General features: G+C 55.4%; 1 protein-coding gene and 1 long non-coding RNA gene across 9 annotated transcripts; one reads left to right on the top strand and one right to left on the bottom strand.

The window, feature by feature from the left end:
* Positions 1-1,800: 1,800 nt before the first annotated feature.
* Positions 1,801-15,334, bottom strand: SPACA6 (sperm acrosome associated 6). 8 transcript variants are annotated; one of them, XM_019425431.2, is made up of 10 exons: positions 13,472-15,333; positions 12,138-12,725; positions 11,589-11,666; positions 5,179-5,247; positions 4,479-4,502; positions 4,023-4,132; positions 3,826-3,930; positions 3,236-3,392; positions 2,947-3,157; positions 2,514-2,618 (listed from the first exon to the last, which is right to left on the bottom strand). In XM_019425431.2, exons 2-10 carry the CDS (start codon positions 12,349-12,351, stop codon positions 2,585-2,587), a joined length of 1,002 nt encoding a protein of 333 aa, XP_019280976.1. In that variant the 5' UTR covers positions 12,352-12,725; positions 13,472-15,333; the 3' UTR covers positions 2,514-2,584. The 8 variants fall into 8 exon arrangements, with proteins under 8 accessions (XP_053761687.1, XP_019280976.1, XP_019280984.1 ...); XM_053905712.1 differs by lacking the exon at positions 2,514-2,618 and adding an exon at positions 1,801-2,512 and having other exon boundaries at positions 12,138-15,334; XM_019425439.2 differs by lacking the exon at positions 12,138-12,725 and having other exon boundaries at positions 11,589-11,692; positions 13,925-15,334.
* On the top strand, positions 3,228-7,458 carry LOC109252948 (uncharacterized). The gene is made up of 2 exons (XR_008423304.1): positions 3,228-3,338; positions 4,041-7,458. It is a non-coding gene; the product is annotated as an uncharacterized LOC109252948 (long non-coding RNA).
* Positions 15,335-21,357: the final 6,023 nt, after the last annotated feature.

The raw sequence follows: 21,357 nt of genomic DNA, 5'->3' as shown, positions 1-21,357 counted from the left end.
ACAGAACCCCTACCTTAGAGCTGCTCATGCCGTGTGCGTTGTGCACAACAGTAACCCCTACCACATAGGACTATTTGATTTCTTTTCATTCACTCGTTCTTTGACAAAGTCAATCAGTCACAGACCCACTTACCAAGTATGAAATGAATTCCACACTTTGCCAGGTTTGCAAATACAGAAACGAATTAAGAGGCAGCGCCTGACTTCCAGGCGCTCCTAGTCAAGTAAACAAAGAGTGTGATCCAGACTATACCCAGGATGCCCAGACACGTCCCTCTGTGACTACTGTTTTCAAAGACGAGGGACAATTTAAATTATCAAAGCTACAAAAGATTATAAATTTAGCTCCTCAGTTGCACTGGCCACATTTGAGCTGTTTCGTGGCCACAGGTGGCTGGTAGCCACCATGATGGACAGTGCACATCTAGAACATTCCCATCATGGCAGAGGGTTCTACTGGACATTGGTGCTGCCCTGACCATTGACACCTGCCCCTTCTCTCTTCTTCCCCTCACACCCAACATCCCGATCCACAAGCAAGCCCCACTGCTCCACCTTTAGGGCAGATGGAGAACGACTGCTCTCACTGTCACCATTTCGTCCCTGACGCCGGATCTCTTTCCTGGATTAAAGCTGTCCAGGTCATCACAGCACCAAACAGTGGTTTCTGCTTCTACCCTTCCCGCTACGGTGTAGTATCAACACAGTAGCCACGCAAATCCAATCAAAGCATGACCTTCCTTGCCTCAAAAACTGCCCATAACGTTCATCTCAGAGGAAAACGCAGACCTTCCAGTGGCCAAGGTCCTGCATGACCTGGTCCCCTCACATCCTCTCTGACCTCACTGCGTAGCCATTTCCTAAAGTCCTGCTCCAGATGCCCTGCCATCTGGCCATGTCCCCGATGCTGGGCACACTCAGGTTGTTTCTGACTCGATCCATGCCTCATTTTTGCTTCATTTTGTTTATCGTCTGACCATACGTGAGGACATAAACTCCATGAGGGTGCAGACTTTTGTCTGTCCTGATTTCTTCATTGCTGTCTCGACAGTCTCTTAAAAATGCCCGGCACATAGGAAGTACTCAGTAAGTATTCTCTAAACGAATGAGTAAAGGGGAATACATCAGTGAATAAGAACGAGTAGATGCCTAAAAGGAGCTTTTCTTTCACATGCGAGGACACAAACCCAAATAAAAAACACAAGATGACATTAAGTCCCAATGAGTGCTTATGCACAAGCTAAAACAGGGGGATGTCCATGGAGGGGGAGCGTAGTCAGAGAAGATGGCATTTGGGCTGGGACGTGTGCACTGAGAGAGAGGTAGCTTCACAGTAAAGTCATTTCAAGTATGAAAAACAGCATGTGCAAAGGCCTGAACATGGGACCGAGCTTTGTATGTTCAAGGACCAAAAAATGGCCAATGGGGATAGAGAGTAAAGAGGGGGGACAAGAAAAGAGAGTCAGGCAAATACAGTGCCAGGCACACAGAGCTGTCGTGGGGATTAAATAGGTTAATACATGTAAAGGCTTTTCAGAGGAAACCATAACTGGGTTAACTAGCCATGTAATAAGGTCCTGGAGAGAGTGACAAGAATCATGACAAACGCAAGGAATAAGCAAAGGCCAAACGAACTGCAGGGTAGAAAGATCAAGGGGAAGAGTGGGACAAGGCTTGCCCGATCATCAAGGGCCAGAACCTGGGGGATCTCGGAGGCCTTGACAAGGAATTGGATTCTGTCCCAATGGCAATAGGGAGCCACTGAAGGCTTTTGAGCCGGAGTAACCTGATCTGACACACTTATTTTTTTAACTTTATTTATTTTGAGAGAGAGCATGAACAGGGGAAAGGAGCAGAGAGGGAGAGAGAATCCCAAGCAGGCTCCATGCTGTCAGCACAGGGCCTGATGTAGGGCTCGATCCCATGAACTGTGAGATCATGACCTGAGCCAAAATCCAGCGCTGGACCCTTAACGGACTGAGCCACCCAGGCGCCCCTGATCTGACATACATTAAAATATTACTCTGGCTGCTATGTGGAAGACGGACTGCAGTGGGGCAAGGCCGAGTCGGGGCAGGGGGGCGAGTGGGGATGCTGCTGCAGTGATCCAGGCAAGAGGTGATGGTGACTGGGACCACAGAGAGAGGGCAGCTGCACAAGATGTTTAGGAGTTAAAAAGGCTCAGGCATGAAAACCGGAGAGGAGGAGGAATTAAACTCAGGTTTCTGGGGGAGCAGCTGGGTGGACGGGGGCGCCTTTAGCAGGAAAGCCTCAGGGAGGCACGGGCTTTCAAGGAGACATCAAGGACTCTATTTGAGGGTGTCTTCTGCAGGCTGCCAGAAATCCCGGGAGGGGTCTGGGCTTGCACCTAAAGCCCTCAGCACAGGCCCTTGCACTGTGACAACTCTACCTACTCCCGTCATTAGGAGCCTATCCGCCTGAACGTATCTGGGGTACGCTGCCTCTCCTGCTACCTGCGACAGTACTGATCAGCTTCAAAGATGGAAAGAATCTAGAGAGCGGAAAGACCTTCTTTATTTTAGGGATGAAAACAGGACAAGGAAGTAAGAAAAAGATACCTTTGTTAGTTGCCCTTGAAGTACCATCGAAAGAATACCCTGGGGAAACAAGGAGGCATTTTGTGTTGGGAGGCAGGGTTGGGGATGAGATACTGGGGTCCTGGAAGCCTGAGTCCCAAAGGTGGATAAGGCCTGAACTCTTGGATCTGAGGGAGGAGGGGGCCGTGGGCCTGGACTTATGGGTCTGAGGGAGGAGGGGCTGGAAACCTAGATTCCTGGGTCTGAGGGAGAAGGGGCTGGAGGTCTGGACTCCCGGGTCTGAGGGAGGAAGTGGATGGTGGCCTGGACTCCTGGGTACGAGGGTGCCGGACACTCAGGTCTGAGGAAGGAGAGCGGATGCTGGCACTCCAGGGTCCCGGGGACTCACCACACCATAAGGGTCGCACTGGCTGATGCTACGGCTGCGAGGGCCGCGAGCAGGCACTGGTTGCCCGGCGTCAGAGCCTCGGGCCTGGCCAGCAGCTCGCCCAGGCTTGGCCTCCACGGTTCCAACGTCTCCGTCTCCTTCGGCGCCCAGCGCAGCACTTTCCGAAAAGAGACCTGGAGCTCGATCTCCCCACGCGGGGGCGCACTGGTCACTGCGGGGGCGAGCACGTCATCGGGCGCGCTCCCGGCGCCCCGCGCAGCCCCGCCCCCTCGCGCAGCCCCGCGCGCACCGTTAAGAAAAAAGTAGAGCCGCGCCACCGGGCGCTGGTCGTGCAGGATGGAGCAAGAGAAGGTCCCGCTGTGCGTGGGCTGCACCGGCCGGATCCGTGCCAGGTATCCTTGGGCCCGCGGGATGTCTCGGAAGTAGGACTGGTCCTGCGTCCGGAGCTAAGGGACGCTCGGGCTGAAGCGGCGGGAGGAGCGGAGCCCTGCCCTAACTTGGGTCAGGCTCCCCCTGCAAGCGTCTCGCCAAACCAGAACTTTCGAGTCCCGACCCCGAACTAGACCACGCCTTCTCGAGCCTTGGCCCCACCCCTCATCCCTTATTAGCGGACCTCCCCCCCCCCCCCCGCCTCCACGCATAACCCCGCCTCCTGGGCGCCGTACTCAATCTCCGGCCCTAAATCCTTCCTTACACGTAAGCCACCCTCCTGAACCTTGACTCCACTTCTAACTCCTGGGACCGTCCCCTTGCACGAAACGTGAATCTAGACCGAGCTCCCTCGAGTCCCACCCCCCTGAGTCCTGACCCCCCCCCCCATTCTCTAGAGAAGCATAACCCGCCTCCTAAACCCTTCGCGTTGGCCCCGCTCCGACTCACACCTCCTCCTGCGAACTTCCAGGAATAGGTGATTTCCTCCTTAGGCAGTTGGAAGTTCACAGTGCAGGAGAACTTAGCCTGCTGACCCCGAGTCACCGTCAAGTCCTGAACTGAAGACAAGTCCGCGTCACCACCCGGGCCCGCCCCCGTGCGGCCGCTTCCCTTCCCGGCTCAGCTCTAGTTTCTCCAGTTCGTACCGTTTCTTCTCCTTCCAGGCCCCGCCTCTCACCTGGGCAGTCCAGCGGGAAGTTGCAGGCCTTGGAGTAGCACCCGTAGCAGAGGAAACGCCGGGCGACATCCTGGAACCCTGTGGGACCGAAGCGTGCACCTGGGCTCCGTCTGCGTTCCCCAGCCAGGGTCCCTTTGGCCAACTTAAGGTCTGTTAAGCCTCCGGGCTCTATCGGCCAGACAGGCCCTGGGCGCCGCCTTCCCTGCGCTCACTGGCTGACTCGCCACACTCTTCGGCCTCTAGGACTCCTATTGGCTTGTTTTTGCTTTCAGGCCCGCCTTATATGAGGTCTGTGAGCAATACCTGGTTTTATTACTTTTCTCCAGGGCTCTTATTGGCCTCCTTCGGACCCGCCGCCCACCCAGGTTTCGATCCCGACCACCTCCCTGCCCCCTCAATTCTGAGCTTTGAATGAAGTGCTTACCGCAGGGAGGGACGCAGGCCTGGGCTGTGGAGAGAGAGGAGACGTAACTACCTTGGAGGGCCTGGAAGTGCCCATCTGGAGCTCCCATAGGGGATGTTACTGGGCCAGATGCTTTCCTCCTAGGGGGCGGGGCCAGGGCTGCCGCGGCCCACCTAGGGGGCGGAGCCAGGCCTGCCGCGGGCGATCCAGGGGCGAGGCCTGATCTGCCACCGCCCACCTAGGGGGCGGGGCCAGGCCTGCAGCATTCCAGTAACATCAGGCCCAGGCATGCTGTTTCTAAGGGCGCTGGGCGGACCCCAGCGTGTTCCACTGAGGGAGCGGGGCTAGACCCCGGGCGATTGTTTTAGGGACAGGGCCTAACTAGCGGGCTCAGAGTAGAGGTGTTGGCTAGGCTAGAATTCCCCCACTGAGAGGGTCCACTTGGAAAGGAAATGTCAGAGTGCGCCGACAGATCCAGGGAGAGGCCCAGGCCAATCTGGGACGGAACCATCCCAAGAAGGGGTCCTAGCTGGAGAGGAAACCTTCCACCGAAGCGGGGACCACATCCAGAGTGGTCCTGGCAGGGGGAGAGGCTGTGTCAGGAGTGACCCACCGAGGGCAGCGGCTCAGAGGGACTGGGCAGAAGGGAGACGATGGCTGGCTCAGGAATTTTCTAGTCGTGTGTGTCGCGCTTAAGGGAAGGAACTGGAGCCTCTTTTACCTCCTTTAAGTTTCATAATGACCTTCCGCATTTTCTCGGCAGCATCAGGGAAAGCAATGTTAAAGGAGCCTGGAGAATGGAGGGGGGTGCCTTGTAGTAAAGACCCTTCCCTTTCTCAGCCCCTCCCCGTCCCTACGTGTCTAGTATATACTGCACCCCCTCTTCTCACCTCCTCCCACCCTGTCTACCTGGAAGCCTGACGGATCCCCAGATGTCCTTCCATCTGCCCCTGGACTATCTCTCCAATGGAACCCCTCTGCATCCTGTGTTGATCTTATTGAGGGGGAAGGGGAAGATAAAGATCAAATTCCTCACCAAGTCCTACTACCCCTACATGGTCTGGCTAGTTTCCTCTGGCTCTCTATTCCATCGTGCCCACCTATCATTTCCCCTAGTGTGAAAACAACCATATTCTCTAGCACCTCAGGGCCTTTGCACATGCTGGCTTCTGTTTCTAACACATCTTTCCCCCTATTCCTACCCATCCTTCATCTCTGACCTCGTGTCGTCTCCTGCGAGGTTTTCCCTGACCACAGATCTAATCCAGTTCCCTATTTTTGTCTCCCGAAGTGTTCCATTCATTCCATTTAGAGTTCTCAGTTTAGAATGATATGTATTTATATAATTTATTTTAAAAATTGCAATGTTTATTTTTGAGATAGAGAGCACAAGCAGGGAAGGGGCAGAGAGGGAGACACAGAATCTGAAGCAGGCTCCAGGCTCCGAGCTGTCAGCACAGAGCCCGACGTGGGGCTCGAAATCACAAACCGCGAGACCATGACCTAAGCTGAAATCGGACACTTAACCGACTGAGCCACCCAGGTGCCCCCTTACATAATTTATATATACAGCAATCATGTAAGTGTGTACACTGTTAAGTTCGTAAACACATTGTTCTTCGTTCTTCAGTGCCGTATCCCCAGAACCCAGGGGAGGGCCCTGAGTCTTAGTAACTATAAGTATGTGTAGAATGAATTCCAGGATCCAGCTGGAATGGCGACCACAACCGGTGGCCTGTGGCTCCAGTCCATCTCTTGCATGTGTTATATTTGGACTGGAATTTATTTTTAAAAATTAACCAGTTGCCAGCATGTAAAATTTGGGAAAGTCACATAAAATGTTTGGCATTTCTTTTAAAACATTTGGAAGAGGTGCAACACAGAGGCTGTGTTCTTGTGAGGGGGTAAGTAACTCCAGCTTAGGGGCGGCTACCTGCTCCACACAGGGCATGCACCTGACCCTCCTCTGTGGTCTCCAGTCTCTGTTCGTTCCTATCCCCCTTTTATGCTTTCTTTCTCCGTCCTTATGGGTGTTGGCAGTTTTGACCCTTGCAGGGGCCTCCCAACTGTAAGGTTTTGTGGCTTTTCCCAGAGTGAACGGCTGGATGGTGGATTGGCGATTGGTGGAGATGGCTTTGCAAATTAGAAATGTGGCAGGTGTTATGGACTGAATTGTATATTGCATGCAGTCTTCCCAAATTCGTATGTGGAAGTCCTAACCCCGAGTACCACGGACTGTGACTGTGCTTGGAGGTACAGCCTTGAAGAGGTCATTAAGTTAAAATTATGTCATCAGGGTGGACCCTGATCCAGCATGACTGACGGCATTGTAAGAGGAGGAAGGCTAGACACAGACACACAAAGGGAAGAGCGTGTGAAGACACAGCAAAAGAGAAGATGGTCATCTACAAGCCAAAGAGAGAGGCCTCAGAAGGACCCAGCCCTGCTCACCCTGATGCCTTGATCTTGGACTTCTAGCCTCCAGAATTGTGAACAAATACCTTTCGGTTGTTAAAGCAACTCAGTTTACGGCACTTTGTTATAGCAACCCCAGCAAGCTAACACACAGGGATTGCTAGTTGCCTCCAAATATCTCTTTAGTAACATCACACTGCATTTCAGCTGGGAAAGCACCCCCGGCCCCGCCAACCACCCAGCTAAAAGACTAGATTTCCCAACAGCCCTTGCAGCTTGTAGCTGCAGTCATGTGACCCAGTTGTGGTCCTATATAACCAAGTTCATAGGACATAGTCTTAGAAGAGACATAGCACATTTTATCAATCCTTCCCCTCTCTCCCATTTTGCTGCCTGAAGCTTGGATGGATGGCCGGAGCTCTAGCAGTCATGTAAAACCACGAAGATGAGGGCTCCACCCTAGGATAGTAAAGCAGGCAGCCGGAAGGGGTTTGGGTCCCCAAGAAGGTGAAATGGTGCTGCCGTACTGAAGTGCCTGCCTCAAGACTTCTTTTACACGGGAGAAATAAACTTCTAGCTTGCTTAAGCTGTTGCACATTCCTCTGTGACTTTTTTTTAAGTAGGCTTCATGCCCAGCGCAGAGCCCAGCACGGGGCTTGAACTCACAATCCGGAGATCGAGACCTCAGCTGAAGTCAAGAGTCAGATGCTTAACCAACCCAGCCACCCAGGGGCCCTGTTCCTCTGTGATTTAAGACCATATAAAAATGGAAGGAATGGAAGATATTGGCAAGTGTGGCTGATGTGGTGATCTTTGGGTATAAATTGGAGAAAGGGGGCACTGAAGCCAGGAAGTGGGTTCAGAATGAGGGGTCAAGGACTTAGGTGTCTCTCCTTGGTCACAGGGCAGATGTATGGTCTGGAGATGGCAGGATGATCAGGAGGATGTGGTCAGAGTGGGGTGCTCAAATGAGAAGCCAGGATGCTGGAGTCGTCATCCAAGGAATATCTTTGGGCCAAACCAAGTGACTCACAGGGAGGATGAGTGTGGGATGTACCAAGTGAGCCATGCCCAGGGTATGTGTGCGTGCTGTATCGATCGAGTAAATCATGGGAATAAAACAAGGACAGAGTGGGGGCGCCTGGGTGGCTTAGTCGGTTAGGCGTCCGACTTCGGCTCAGGTCACGATCTCGCGGTCCGTGAGTTCGAGCCCCCCGTCGGGCTCTGGGCTGATGGCTCAGAGCCTGGAGCCTGCTTCAGATTCTGTGTCTCCCTCTCTCTCTGCCCCTCCCCCGTTCATGCTCTGTCTCTCTCTGTCTCAAAAATAAATAAACGTTAAAAAAAATTAAAAAAAAAAAAAACAAGGATAGAGTGAAATGTCCAGAGGCAGAGGGGTGGAGGTTGTCTCAAGTGAGCCACAAGGGGGCGTGGGTAGATGTAAAGTCTCCCCAAAAGAGGTGCATGTAAAAAAAAAGTGTGTATCCGTAGGAACTTCAACGGTTTCAGACCATCCGGGTTTGAGTCCCGGCTCATCCATCTGTTATGGGTGTTGGGAGTTCTGACCCTTGCAAGGGCCTCCAAACTGTAAGGTTTTGTGGCTTTTCCCAAAGTAACGGCTGGATGGTGGATTGGCGATTGGTGGAGATGGCTTTGGAAATTAGAAATGTCACAGCTGAGACATCCATTTCCAGCCCTCTTCCTTATGTGACCTTGGCCAAATATTTAACTTTCCTGATCCCCAGTTTGCAAGACGGGGACAATATCAGCGCCTGCCTCTTAGGGCTGGGGTGGAGGGCGGGGGCGAGATTTAATGCCATACAATATAAAGGGCGTCCCCATGCCAAACGATGTGCCGTTTAATGGCCGCGTGACAGAATGTCTGTAAGCGCTTCGGATGGCACACGGTGAGTGTTACGGACGGGTCAGCTGCTCGTATCGACCACCTCCAGGTTTGAGATGGGGAAACCGAGGCACAGAGAAGTTAGGAAGGGGGCCCGAGGTCACACAGCTAGCCTTCAACCCAGGTGGGTGAGCTCCATGACCTGTGGCAAACCTCCCTTCTCTACACCATGCCGTCCACTCCCTGGTTTTTATACGCAAACAGGATCACCTGCTACCACGGAGAGCCTCTCGGAGTCAGCGTGTCCATCTCTTGGGTCCTCCGTCCCGGAGACCTGGAGCTGCCCTTCCCATCCCCCTCACCCTGCACACACCCAATCCAGCATCTCCTGGGTCCGTCCGGACAGAAAGTCCAGCTGGGCCCCAGCTTCCCCATCTAGAAAATGGGGCCACAAAACCCCACCTCACAGGGCCGGTATGGAGATGTCCTTGAGGAGGATAATTAACATGTGTAACCGCAGACACGGCCCCTCCCACGTATGGGGCACGTTTGGCACGGTCACATCCTTGACCTTCCTAATAATCTTCCACGCTCATGCCCAACCCTCGGCTTGGCCCACCTGGCCCACTACAGCTGGTCCAAACACCGCTGACCTTCTCAGTGGTTGCCCTGCTTTTGCCCTTGGCCTACATGGCCTCAGTCAGATACGGTCTCTTTCTTTCTCCCTGAAATCCTCCAGTGTGGCTCCCGCCTCGAGAGCAAAAGCTGAAGTCAGTTCAAGGACCCACAAGAACGGTTCTCAAAGTGTGTTCCTGGAGCATCACCTGGGAACTTGCTGGAAACGTGCGCTTCCTGGCCCTGCCTCAGACCTACTGGTCCGAAATGGAGGGTGGGGCCCAGGTGTCTGCATTTTAACCGGCTCCCGGGTGATTCTGACATCCACGGGAGCTTGACAACCACTGGCCTACGAGGTCCTACAGGATGTGGTTCTTCGAAGCCTCTGATTTCGTCTCTCGCTTTTTCCCTCCACTCCAGCCCCTGTGCTGGCTCTTCCCCCAGATTATCTGCATGGCTCTGTCACCTCATGCACATCTTTGCTCAGCCGCATCTTCTAATTTGCAACTCCCCTGACCAACCTACGTGACATAATCACCCCACGGGGCGCCTGGGGGGCTCCGCCGGTTGGGTATCCGACTTTGGTTCAGGTCATGATCTCGCGGTTCGTGAGTTCGAGCCCTGTGTCAGGCTCTGTGCTGACAGCCCGGAGCCTGGAGCCTGCTTCAGACTCTGTGTCTCCCCCTCTCTCTGCCCCTCCCCTGGTCGTGCTCTGTCTCTCTCTCCCTCCAAAATAAGTTAAAACATTAACATTTTTTTTTAATAATCATCTCATGGGGCACCCTGTTCCCTTTCTGTCCTCTGTTTCCCTCCATATCCTGGATTACCAACTGACACACTATAGTATTTCACTGATTACGTTTATTGTCTGTGCCTCCCACCGCCCCAATACAAGCAACCTGAGGGCTAGTGGTTTGGAGTTCTGGTCACAGCTATGTCCTCAGTGTTGTTTCCGGCACATTCAATAGAAACTTGTCGCTTATGTTGCACCAGCTTCTCCCGGCCTCCGGTCTGTCCCCCACACAACCCCAGAGGATCTTGCTACGCCCAGAGCTGAGCCTGCCCTTTCCCCACTCATAGCCCTGCTCCTTCAGGACAGTCTCCGGTCTCCCTGACCTTGCAGCTAAACCCTGGACGCATGTGTCTAGCTGCCTCCTGGATGTCTCCTGTGTCCCTCACGGTCACTACATCCTAGCCCAGCTCACCACCTACTCCCACTCCTGCTCTTTTGCCCGGACTCCCCGTCTCCAGGGATGACCCAGCCCCCACCCTCGCATGGGGACCCCGGGTGCTGTCCATTATCCTGCAACTCCCCGAACAGCCCATCAGACCCACCCCCTGTCCCTCTTGCTCTGGACTCTCATCTGCACCCGTGTCCTCTCCTGCACCGTCACAGCCCTTCCCCGGCTCAGGCCTGCCAGCCTCCACTGTCTCCCCACTCCAGTCTGTCCCACACACAGCTCTAGGGGGAGATCTTTTACGTGCAGAACGGGACTCGTTCCTGCTCTTTTCAGAAACTTCTGTGAGGAGGTGGTCTACGTGGGGAGAAAAGGTGTTTTCTGGAGTCCTGAGCCCCTCCCCCCACCCCAGCTCTGAGTTGCCCAGGCCTCTCTTTGGGGTTTGAGGGTCTGTAGCTGAAGTCTTCTCTATGCTCACCCCCTCCCCAGACACCCCCTGGGTGGACGGGAACCTCCCCATCTTTCAGGGTCCTTGTCAGAAAGCTTGGTGGGCAAGAGCAGAAAACAAAAGGCCTAACTGCAGATGTAGAAATAAACCCTGAGCCCTGGACCCCCAACTGGCCAGTTCATGCTGCAAACAGCGCTCAGGCCTCCCTCCTCCCTCCCACCCTCGAGGTCTGTCTGGTCAGGAGGCTTCTTCCGCTGACCACGCTGCACAGCCGTCAGGGAAGCAAAGCAACTGTCCCATCTTACAGGTGGGTGAGCTGAGACCCTGAGGGAGGCAGCAACACATCCAGAACCTCACAGCCAGGAAGAGGGGGAGCCACACAGCCAGGTGGCTCGGAACTCACGTCTGCCTGCTCCCGACTGGGCTTCAGACTCCAGGTCATTTCTGCACTATTCTTTGACCTCCCTGCCAGCATCCGGCCGTCCCTTCTTCCCGGCAGATAATCAAGCTCACTCAGCCTATGGCACCGCCTCAGGATCTGCCACATTTGCCCCCCACGCCCTGCCCCGCACACACACATCTACCTCTTGGGGGCTTCCAACCCACATCCGCCAGACCATCCCCACCCCACTCACCCTGAGCGGCAGCTATCTCCTGGAGAGAGTGGGTCATCTGGGTGAAGGCGTCATGCAGATGGCTTCTCTCATCGTAGTCTGGGAGTAAGGGCGGAGGGCAGAGGCTGGGAAAAGCAGTCCCCTCAACACCACGTCCGAAGTGTGGAGATTCTCTGTCTAAGATACCTTCTGTCTCCGAGTCTCTGTCCACCCCCCCTCCCCGCTATCCTGCCCTGAGTCTGTCCCCCCATCTCTCTCCTCCCTTGAGTCTGTCCCCCTACATCTCTATTCTCTTCCTCTCTGAGTCTGTCCCCCATCTCTGTTCGCCCCCCGTCTATCCCCCCATCTCTATCCTCTCCTGAGTCCGTCCTCCATGTCTATACTATCCCCTTCTGAGTCTGTCCCCCCAAATGTCTGTCCTCCCCCGAGTCTGTCCCTCACTCTCCATCCTACTCTAAGTCTGCCCCCACCATCCCCTCTGTGTGTGAATCCCAGTGGTTCTCAAGGCACTCGGGGCCCTCCCTGCACATACCCCCCAGGACCCCGGAGGAGAGTGGCAGGTCTCCTCACTGATTTCAATGTCGGCGAGGTCCGCAAAGGCGCTACTGAATGCCTCCTGACACTTCTCCAGCTCGGGGCCCTGTATACCAGCAAAGATCTGGCAGATGCGGGTGCGTTCCTTATAGGATGTGAAGCAGATCAGACAGGCCCAGGCGGGGGCCCTGAAGACCGTGAGGGCCACCAGGGCACACGGGACAGCGCTGTCTTGGGCCAGCAGGGCCATAGCGGAGGGTCTAGGCCCGGGGAGAAGCTGGTGACCTTTGTGAGGTCACCATGGTGGGGGGGAGGGGCACGTGGTCTAGGGTCAGAGGTCGGATTTCTGTGGCTGGCCAAACGTCAAGCTCTGGGTTTTCCGGGAGAAAGGGTGTGAGCGGTCAGGGGTCAGGTGGGCAATCCCCAGGCTTGTGGTTGGTCCGGACGCCAGGCTCCCAAGAACCTCACCTGTGACCCTGGATGTCCTCACAGGTTAAAGGGTCTCAGGGACCCAGAGGCCGGCAGTGTGGTATGGGGTGGCCTGACAGGCGCTGGCGTGGGGTGGGGGTGTGGGGTCAGAGTGGAGATGGCACAGAGATACTGTGAGATCCCGAGAGACAGGAGCTGAGACATGGAGGGATGCCAGAAAACACAGTAAGAGAGAGATGAAGACAGCGTCTGAGAGGCCGCTGTGCAGACACACAGAAGACTCCAGAGACACAGTGGAGACGGAGAGACAGCCCAGCTCCTCCACCCAGGGTCCCCCCGGCATGGGGCAGCGGTCCGGGGCTGGGGTCCCCGCCGGGCGTCCCGTGCAGGGCGCAGCCTGGGGAAAGCTAGGAGGCCGTATAGTGATCTCCGTGGGTGTCCTCCTCAACTATACAACCTCCTACCTCAGCCCGGGGGGCGCGGCAGGTGGACAGACAGACGGATGGACGGACAGATGGGGGCCAGGAGGACCAGGGAGGGCGGGGAGGGCCGGGAAGACCCCAGCCGCGATGGTGAGCCCCCGACACGGACCCACAGACTCGAGCTTGTGTGCGGCGAAGGCCCCGCAAGGTCGGTTCTACGGGTGGGTGCCAGGACCCAGGAATCCGGGCCCCCGGCCCCCTCCTCCCCAAGGAACCCAGGAATCAGTCCCTTGGCCCCTTCCTCAGCAGGGACCCAGGAGTTCAGGCCCCTAGTCCCTTCCTCCTCAAAGGGCCCTGGAATCCAGGCCCCCCCCCCCCAGCCACCTCCTCCCTCAGACCCGGGAGTCCAGCCAGGCCTGCCTCCCTGGGGGAGGCATGGCCTGGCTTCCCGGATGCAGAGTCAGAGGGAGCCTCACCTGTTTTGGAGTTGGGCCCCTTGGCAAGCAGCTCCCTACCTACCTGTCAGATTCTGGAATCCAGGACTAGGGCGGAGGCGGGGATATGAAACCTTCGAACATCTCTGGATATTTTTCCCCTCTCTCATTTCTTCTTTTGGCCTCCCATCATTTATAATGATGACAGCTATGATCCCTGAGCGCTAACACTGCCCCAGGCCTAGTAAGGTGCTGTCGGCTCCCCCCATTGGGCAGGTGAGAAGGCCTCCGCACTGCCCCACGAGGGGGAGAGGCTGGGCCAGAGCAAGTGGGAGGGGCCGGGCCTGGTAGGCTCCGGGGCGGGCACCCAGCCTCCCCACCCGAGGGCTAACCTTTAGCCCGTCTGTGCACCTGCAGGCAGCAGGTCGGTCCCTCCGTCCAGTTCTGTCTGTCCCTCGCTCTAGCTCCATCTTTCTGGCTGTCTCCTCCTGCCGTCTGTTCCTGCTGCGCCTGGTGTCCGCGTCAGCTCCCAGCTTACCTGGTCTCTACCTCCTTCTGCGTCTGTTTCTCCCGGCTCCGCATTGCTCATTCCCCGCTCTCGGCCTTCTCTCTCGGCCTCGCTCAGTCTGTTTCTCCCCTCCTTGGTTCCGGCACTCTCCCTCGCAGATGGCCTCTCCCTCTTTCCTCCTTCCTTATTCTTTTTCTTTCCCTTCTGTCTTTCTTCCTCCCTTGTCCTCCTCCCTCCCTCTCTCTTTGTCTCTCATGCTCTCAGTCTCTTTCTTCCTCAATGTCTCTGTCTCTGGCCGTCTCCCTTCTCCTCTCCCTTTCTCTCCATCTCTGTCTCCCTCTGTCTCTTTCCTCCCTTCCTTCCCACCCCCTTCTTTCTCCCTCCCTTCTCCTTCGCCCCCTCTCTGCCTCTCTCTTCGCCTCTCTCTCTCTCTCTCTCTGTCTTTCTCCTTCCCTCTCTCCCTCCCCCTCGCAGCTCAGAGCCAGGTCTGGAGCTGGGGGTGGGGTGGGGGTGGTTGGAGAAGGGGCCCAGGGCTGGGGTAGCGACCTGCTGAGGAGGGGGAGGAGAGGCGGGAAGGGGGCGGAGGAGGAAAGGAGGAGATGGGGGGCCAGAGTCGGTCCGGCTCTCATCCCCCTTCCCTCCTTCCCAACCTCCCAGACCCTCAGGCGGGGGCGAGAGTCAGGCCAAGGTGGGGAGGAAGGGGAAGGGAGGAGGCTGCCCCCGCCCCCCCACAACCTGGCCCAGAGCCCAGGCCGGGTTCCCAGCATGCCCCGGGGCTGCCTGGGGCCTGAGGAGGGGGTGAGAGGGGAGCTGAGAATCTTAAAGATTTGCAGGACCCGAGCATCTCCCCACGCCCCCCCAAAATTTCTCCTTGGGGAAACTGAGACGCAGAGAAAACCGTCAGGACTTGTTCAAGGTCACCGGACACGGCGCTGATGGAGACACGAACTCCCTGGGCCCATAGGCCCGATTTGGGGAGGGGGTTGGCGCTGGACTTCCCTCAGGTCTGGGTCCCCCTCCCCCTCTCTGCAGACCCTGGGGAGCCCCCAAGGGTCAGAGAGCAGACCCAAACAGTCTGGCACCATGGCAACCGGCTGGCCCCGCCCCCTTAACCCCCAGAGGGCTGGGATCCAGCTGGGGCTTAAAGAGGAGGTGGGGACGCCTGGGTTCGGGGGAGGAAGGGGCAAGGGGCCCGGACTCCGCCGTTTTGTGAAGGGTGGGGGCTGGGCTGTGGACTCCCAGGTCTGAGGGAAAAAGAGGCCCGAGGCCCAGTCTCTCTCGGGTCCCGGGGTAAAGAGGGCTAAGGGTTCGGATTCTGGGGGAGGGGGCTGGGTTGCGGACTCCCAGGTCTGAAGGAGGAGGGGGCTGAGGCCTGGAATCCCAGGTCCCCAAGGGAGCCTGGATGCTGGGCCTCTCCTCCGCCAGACATCCCCTGCCCCCGCCGCTGACCCTGGCCTGTCTGGCAGCCCAGACAACCTCCCCCCCCTCCTCCGCCCCCACCTCGCACGGCTCACCCTTGACCCCTCAAAGCCCCGCAGCCCCTTCCCTGCCCCTCCCCCTCCCCTCCAGCCAGACGTTAACCCTTCCGCTGCCAGAGGCACCTCCAAAGCCAACCTCTCTCCCTCCACCTCCCCTGAGGGCTCGGGCGGGCATCTTGCCCCAGTGTCCTCCAGCCTCCGCGTCCAGCTACCCCGGCCCCAGCTCCCTCCTCCTCTGGAATCCGGGAGGCGTTCCCCGCCCTCTCCTCCTCCGGACCCCGGAATCCAGGCCCCCAGCCCCCTCCTCCGAGGATTCAGGAGTCTGGGTCCCCAGCCCCCTCCTCCTCCAAGAACCCAGAAACCCAGGCCGCTGCGGCCTCCTCCCCCTGGGACCCCGGGTCCCGGCCCCAGCGCCCTACCCCCGCCCCCCGCCGCCCCACCCCCCGCCCGCTTTCCGCAGACTCACGGCTCCGCCGCTCCCGCGTCGGAGGGCAGGGGCTCCCCGGCCAGCCCCCAGGCCGCGCCGCGCCGGGCCCGCCGCCGCCGCCGCCGCCCGCTCTCCATCCTCTCCCCGCCTCCGCCGCCCGACGGCCTCTCCCCTTCCTCCCGGCGGCCCCGCCATCCTCCTTCCCTCCTCCCGACTCCCTCCGGTCCGCGTCTCCGCCCGGGACCCCGCGGGCCGGCCCCCTCCCCGGGCGCCCCCGCCCCGGCCCCTCCCCGCCGCCGGCCGGGCCCGGCCTGCCTCCCCCGGCCCCGGAGCTGGCCCCGGTCCAGGGGAAAAAATTCCATCCAGCCCCGGGGAGGAGGCGCGGGCGGGGGAGGGAGCGCGCGGGGAGGCCGGCCGGGAGCGTGACGCAGGGCGGAGGGAAGGGACAAAAGGGGCCGGGGCGGCGGGGCGCCGCGCTCCACTTCTCCCTCCCTCCGCCTCCTGCGGCCGGCCCGGCTCTCCCCTCTCCGCTTTCTCCCGCGCCCTCCACCTCTGCGCCCTCGCCTTGTCGCCGCTGTCGCCGCCTCCTGCGCGGTGCATTCTCCTCCCGGTCTCTCCGTCTCTGTGTCTCTCCTCTTCCTCCCCCCCCCCCCCGCCCCAGCGGGGTCTGCTCCCCTCCTCGCTCTCCCCCCTTCCTGCCCTCCCAGCCTCCTTCCCCTCCCTCCGCTTCGCCACCCCCCGCCCCCCGCGCTGGGGCCCCAAAGGTGAATCAGACCCATAGCTGCCCTTGCAGACGGAGCTCACAGTCTGATGGAGGAGACAGCCCCAGACGCAGACAGTTCCAATGCAGGGCGATCGGGGTATGACAGAGCCAGAGGCCAGCGGCTGTGCGAGCCCAGGGGAGGAAGGAGCCCTCTGGGCTGGAGACAGCCGAAGGGACCTCCGAGAACCGGGAGAAGTTAGATCTGGATGGCCGAGAGGGGGGCTGGCCGCAGCAAGGACGTTCCTGGCAGAGGCTCTAAGGCAGGGAACCGGGGGCGATTCCGGGAGGACCGCAAAGCAGTCAAGTCCGCCTGGAGCCTTAGAGGACAGGAGCCGAGGAGCTCCGGAGATGCGGCTGAGGCGGTGGGCGGGGCCAGGCTCGAGAGCGTTTTGAAGGCCAGGCTGGGAACTTTCTCCTGGGGGTGACCGGGAGCCGTGGAGGGTGGTAGTCAGATCTGGACGTCAGAGAGACCCCTCTGGGGCCCTGTGGGGGATGGGTGGAGGGGGCGGATGCCCGGGCTGGGGCTGGGACCCTGCGGACAGAAAGGAGAGGGTGGGGCAGAGAATGTGTGCCTGCAGGAGGGACTGGGCACTGACCGACTGTGGGCGTGATGGGGAGGGGAAGCCGTGAAGAAGATACAGCCACCAGGAGTCTGGCCCAGGAACTGAGGGGACAGAAGTTGTTCCCAAATGGGAACCAGGAGGAAGAGGGAACTGGGGAGGATAGGTGCTATGCGCAGCTTGGAACTTTGTGGGCGTTTGTGTCAGGGGACATTTAGGGAACACATTCAGGCAGCGGTGGGTATATGATTCTAGGGCTCCAACAGTGAAAAATGCGTTTGCCTTCCACCCTGCCCCCCAGACACCCAGTACTTGCTGGAGATAGCTTAGGCTTACCAATTTCTTGTGTATCTTTTCAGCCGAATTCTATGTATCTATGCACATATATTATGCCACCCCTTTCTCTTTTTTTGTCCCCAGCTGGGATCACATTGTCCTACACTTTGCTTTTTTAACACTGCGTCTTGAAGATCCTCCCCTGTCCATGCTTATAGACCCAACTCCTCCATTTTAGGGGCTATATAGTATTCCATTGCATACATTATCCATACTTAGTCAATTGGGAGATTTGTTTTCTTGCATACAGAAACTAATGCTTATGCATATGCAAATTACTTCTTTTAAAAAATGTTTATCTATTTTGAGAGAGAGAGAGAGAGAGAGAGAGCGCGCGCGCACAGGAACTGGGGAGGAGCAGAGAGAGAGAATCCCAAGCAGGCTCCACACCATTGGCACATTGCCGGATTCCGTGCGAAGCTCAGGAACCCTGATACCATGACCCAAACCGAAGTCAAGAGTTGGATGCCTAACGGACTGAGCCACCCAGGAGCCCCATTTGTTTTTTATTTTTATTTTTTACTGATTTCTTCCAATGCTCTTAAGCCTCTGAACTCAGATATTGGATACTGACCTCAGAGTCTTTTAAATTTTGTTTTTAATTACTAACGATAGGAATAATGGTCATGACAACACATACCCTTTGCTGAGTGTCTAGTTTGGGGTGGGACCTGGGCTGGGTATTTGTTATAAATCAGATCATCCAGTCATCACAGCAAACTTACTATTTTTAAAATATTTTTTAAATTATTTTATTTATTTGATTTAATATTAATATTTTAAATTTAAATTTTTATTTAAATTTTTAAATTTATAAATTTAAAAAATTTATAAATTTATAAATATAAAAATTTAAAAAGTTATAAAAATTTTTAATTAAAATTAAATTTATTAATATTTTAAATTTAAAATTAATATTTTATTTAATATTTTTAAATATGTTTGATTTAGAGAGAGAGCGTGGGGGGCGGGGGGAGGAGGGGCAGAGAGCAGGAGAGAGAAAATCCCAAGCAGGCTCCAGGCTGTCAGCACAGAGCCCTATGTGGGGATTGATCTCATCGTGACCTAAGCTGAAACCAGGAGTTGGACGCTCAACCAGCTGAGCCACCCAGGTGCCCCTCAGAGCAGTCTTGCTATTGGAATTGTTTTATCTCTGTGTAAGGATAGGGAACCGAAGTTCTGAACAGGGAGTTAGCCAACCTCCAAAGTGAATGGCAATGGCAGGACTTGAACCCTGGTCTCTGTGGCTCCACGGTCCATGCCTCTCCTTTGGAGGTGAGCTGCCTCTGCAAAAATATGCAGCTTACTTGGGATTAGTATTTGGCTCCTGTCATGCACACGAATTCACATGGGAGAAAAAGGACATTCTGTCAGGCCTTACACCTTGATTTGGTATCCAGAATTACTGTCACTCTACATTTACCCCAGATGCCCTATAGTCAGGACAGGACAGTAACTGCACCACCCTGCTGTCTCCTTTTCCTGGCTCTGATCCTGTCATGTTGTGATTCTCGGTGTCTGGGTCTGGCTCTGGGAATTCACTGAGGGCACCATCTAGGCCTGAGTCATCTCTGTGTCCTCACTATCACCCAGCATAGGGTGTGGCTCATAGCAGGGGCCCAGGAAAGGGTTTGCTAACGAAATGGAGGGATAGATGAATAACAAACAGCTTTATGGGTTGGGTTGGCTTGGGACTTGCTTAAGCCTCTGGGGTAAAAGAACATACATAATTCCCGTTAGTTCCTAAAACATAAGGCCTACATTCTCATTGGTTAGTGAGTCACAGGACCAACTGTTTCCATCATTCTCTGATATAGAGTTTGTGACTCCCTTGGCACCTAAGACTCAGCTGACCCGTTCCCACTAATCGCTGAGACTCAGGACCCACCATTCCAACGAATCCCTGAGAGTCATGACCCACCCTTCCCATCAGCCCCTGGGACTCTGGACCCACCCTTCCCATCAGCCCCTGGGACTCAGGACCCACCTTCCCATCAGCCCCTGAGACTCTGGATCTACCTTTCCCATCAACCCTGGAGACACCAAGGCCACCATTTTCATCAGACACTGGCATACAAATACTGTTGTTCTTTTCAGTCCCTGAGACCCAACATCTATAATTCCTATACCCCTAAGATACAGGGCCCACCATTCCCACCAACTCCTGAGATACAAGTTCTGCCATAATTATTATCCCTTGGAACAGTGTGCCAATGGAAAATAGAACCATCCCACCCATCACAAATACATCTCCACGATCCCAGAACAGGAACTATTAGCCATGAAGATACCTGTCTTGAAGTAGGTCTGAGTCAATAATTCACTGATTAACACTGTAGAAAAGAAGGCACCAGGTCATGAAGAACATCAAAGTAGCAGAGAATCCTTCCATATGAGGGATCAAACCCAAACCCGAGATAATCCTACAGTACCGCCAGAAAATCCTTCCACGTGGGGGTTAAACTCCAAACTCAAGATAATCCTACAGCACTACGTAATCCCCACAGGTGCGATAATCCTCAAGCTGGCAGAGCAACCAAAATACCAGATGATCCAAATGCAACACAAGCTCCCGTTGCACCATTAAATTATCCCAGATGGGTACTTGCCCCTCGTAGGACTTGGGGACAGGGGCACCCTTTCTGTGTGTGTGTGTGTGTGTGTGTGTGTGTGTCTGTCTGTCTGTCTGTCTGTGTGGCGGGTGCAGAGAACACAAAGCTTTGTCCCTTCATTAACCCTTTCCTGGGCGGAGGGTAGGAAACATGGGAGGGATTTTGAAGGGAGAGTTTCTCCGCAGCTTGTTTCTTCCCCTTAGGGCCATGCCTTCTGTTCATCCAAATAGTGAAGGACCTCCAGCTACCCTGTTTTTTTTTTTGCATCTCTTCAAAAGGTAGGGAGGGTGGTTCTGAGGTTCAAGGAGACTGGCGTGGATGCGTGGTTTTCCAAGCCCCTCAGTGGCCATCTACTTCCGCTTCCTCTGGTAATAGAGCCTCTTTGGTGTATGAAATCCACCCACGTGACTCTACTGAGAATGTTCTGGGACTAATGCAACTTCCATTCCGCAAAACATGTGGTCTGGGCATTTGACCCAACACAGGCCAATCAGAACATTCATTTGTGTCCCCCACCCCCCCCCCCCCCCGACCCTGAAACAGAACTGATTAGAATCCAAGCTTTTACTTTTTAATCTTAAAAAAAAATTTTTTAGAGGATTTTAAGACTCATTACCCTGAGATGAAGAGTTACATGCTCCACTGACTGAGGCAGCCAAGCGCCTCTTTACTTTTTTATTTTGACGCCTCGTTTTGTTATTTATTTTTTATCTATTTGGTCTTATGAAATATACAAGCATTAAAAAATTTTTTCTTTAACGTTATTTGTTTTTGGGAGAGAGAGAGACAGAGCGCGCCTCGGGGAGGGGCACAGAGAGAAGGAGACAGAATCTGAGGCAGGCTCCAGGCTCTGTGCTGCTAGCACAGAGCCTGACCCAGGGCTTGAACCCACGAACCGCAACTGAGCCACCCAGGCACTCCAAGTATACAAGCATTTGTACACACATGTAGTGTTTTTGTTTTCCAAGAACAGAATTATATTGTATATAGCAAAGTGTTTAAGAGCACAGATCCTGAAGCCAGGCTGAATCCTGGCTCAACCATTTTCTTAGCTGTGTCTTTTTATGCCTCAATTTTGGCATCAGTGAAATGGGTATAATTAATAGTACCTACATCACAGGGTTGAGGTATGAGGATTACAGGAGTTAATATGTATAAAGTGCTTAAAACAGTGTCTGGCACCTAGTAAGCCACAGATAGGATTATCTGTTGTTATTATTCCCACAAAAAATAGAAAGCTAGCTCTTTAGTCTAATTTCTACATAAACATGCACAGCATTTTCTAGA

Source organism: Panthera pardus, unplaced genomic scaffold (genome assembly GCF_024362965.1).
Source record: "Panthera pardus isolate Hobbes unplaced genomic scaffold, ASM2436296v1 HiC_scaffold_18, whole genome shotgun sequence".
NCBI classification, from domain to species: Eukaryota; Metazoa; Chordata; class Mammalia; order Carnivora; family Felidae; genus Panthera; species Panthera pardus.
Note: the sequence above shows the minus strand (reverse complement) of the source record. Positions and strands in the feature narration are given on the sequence as shown.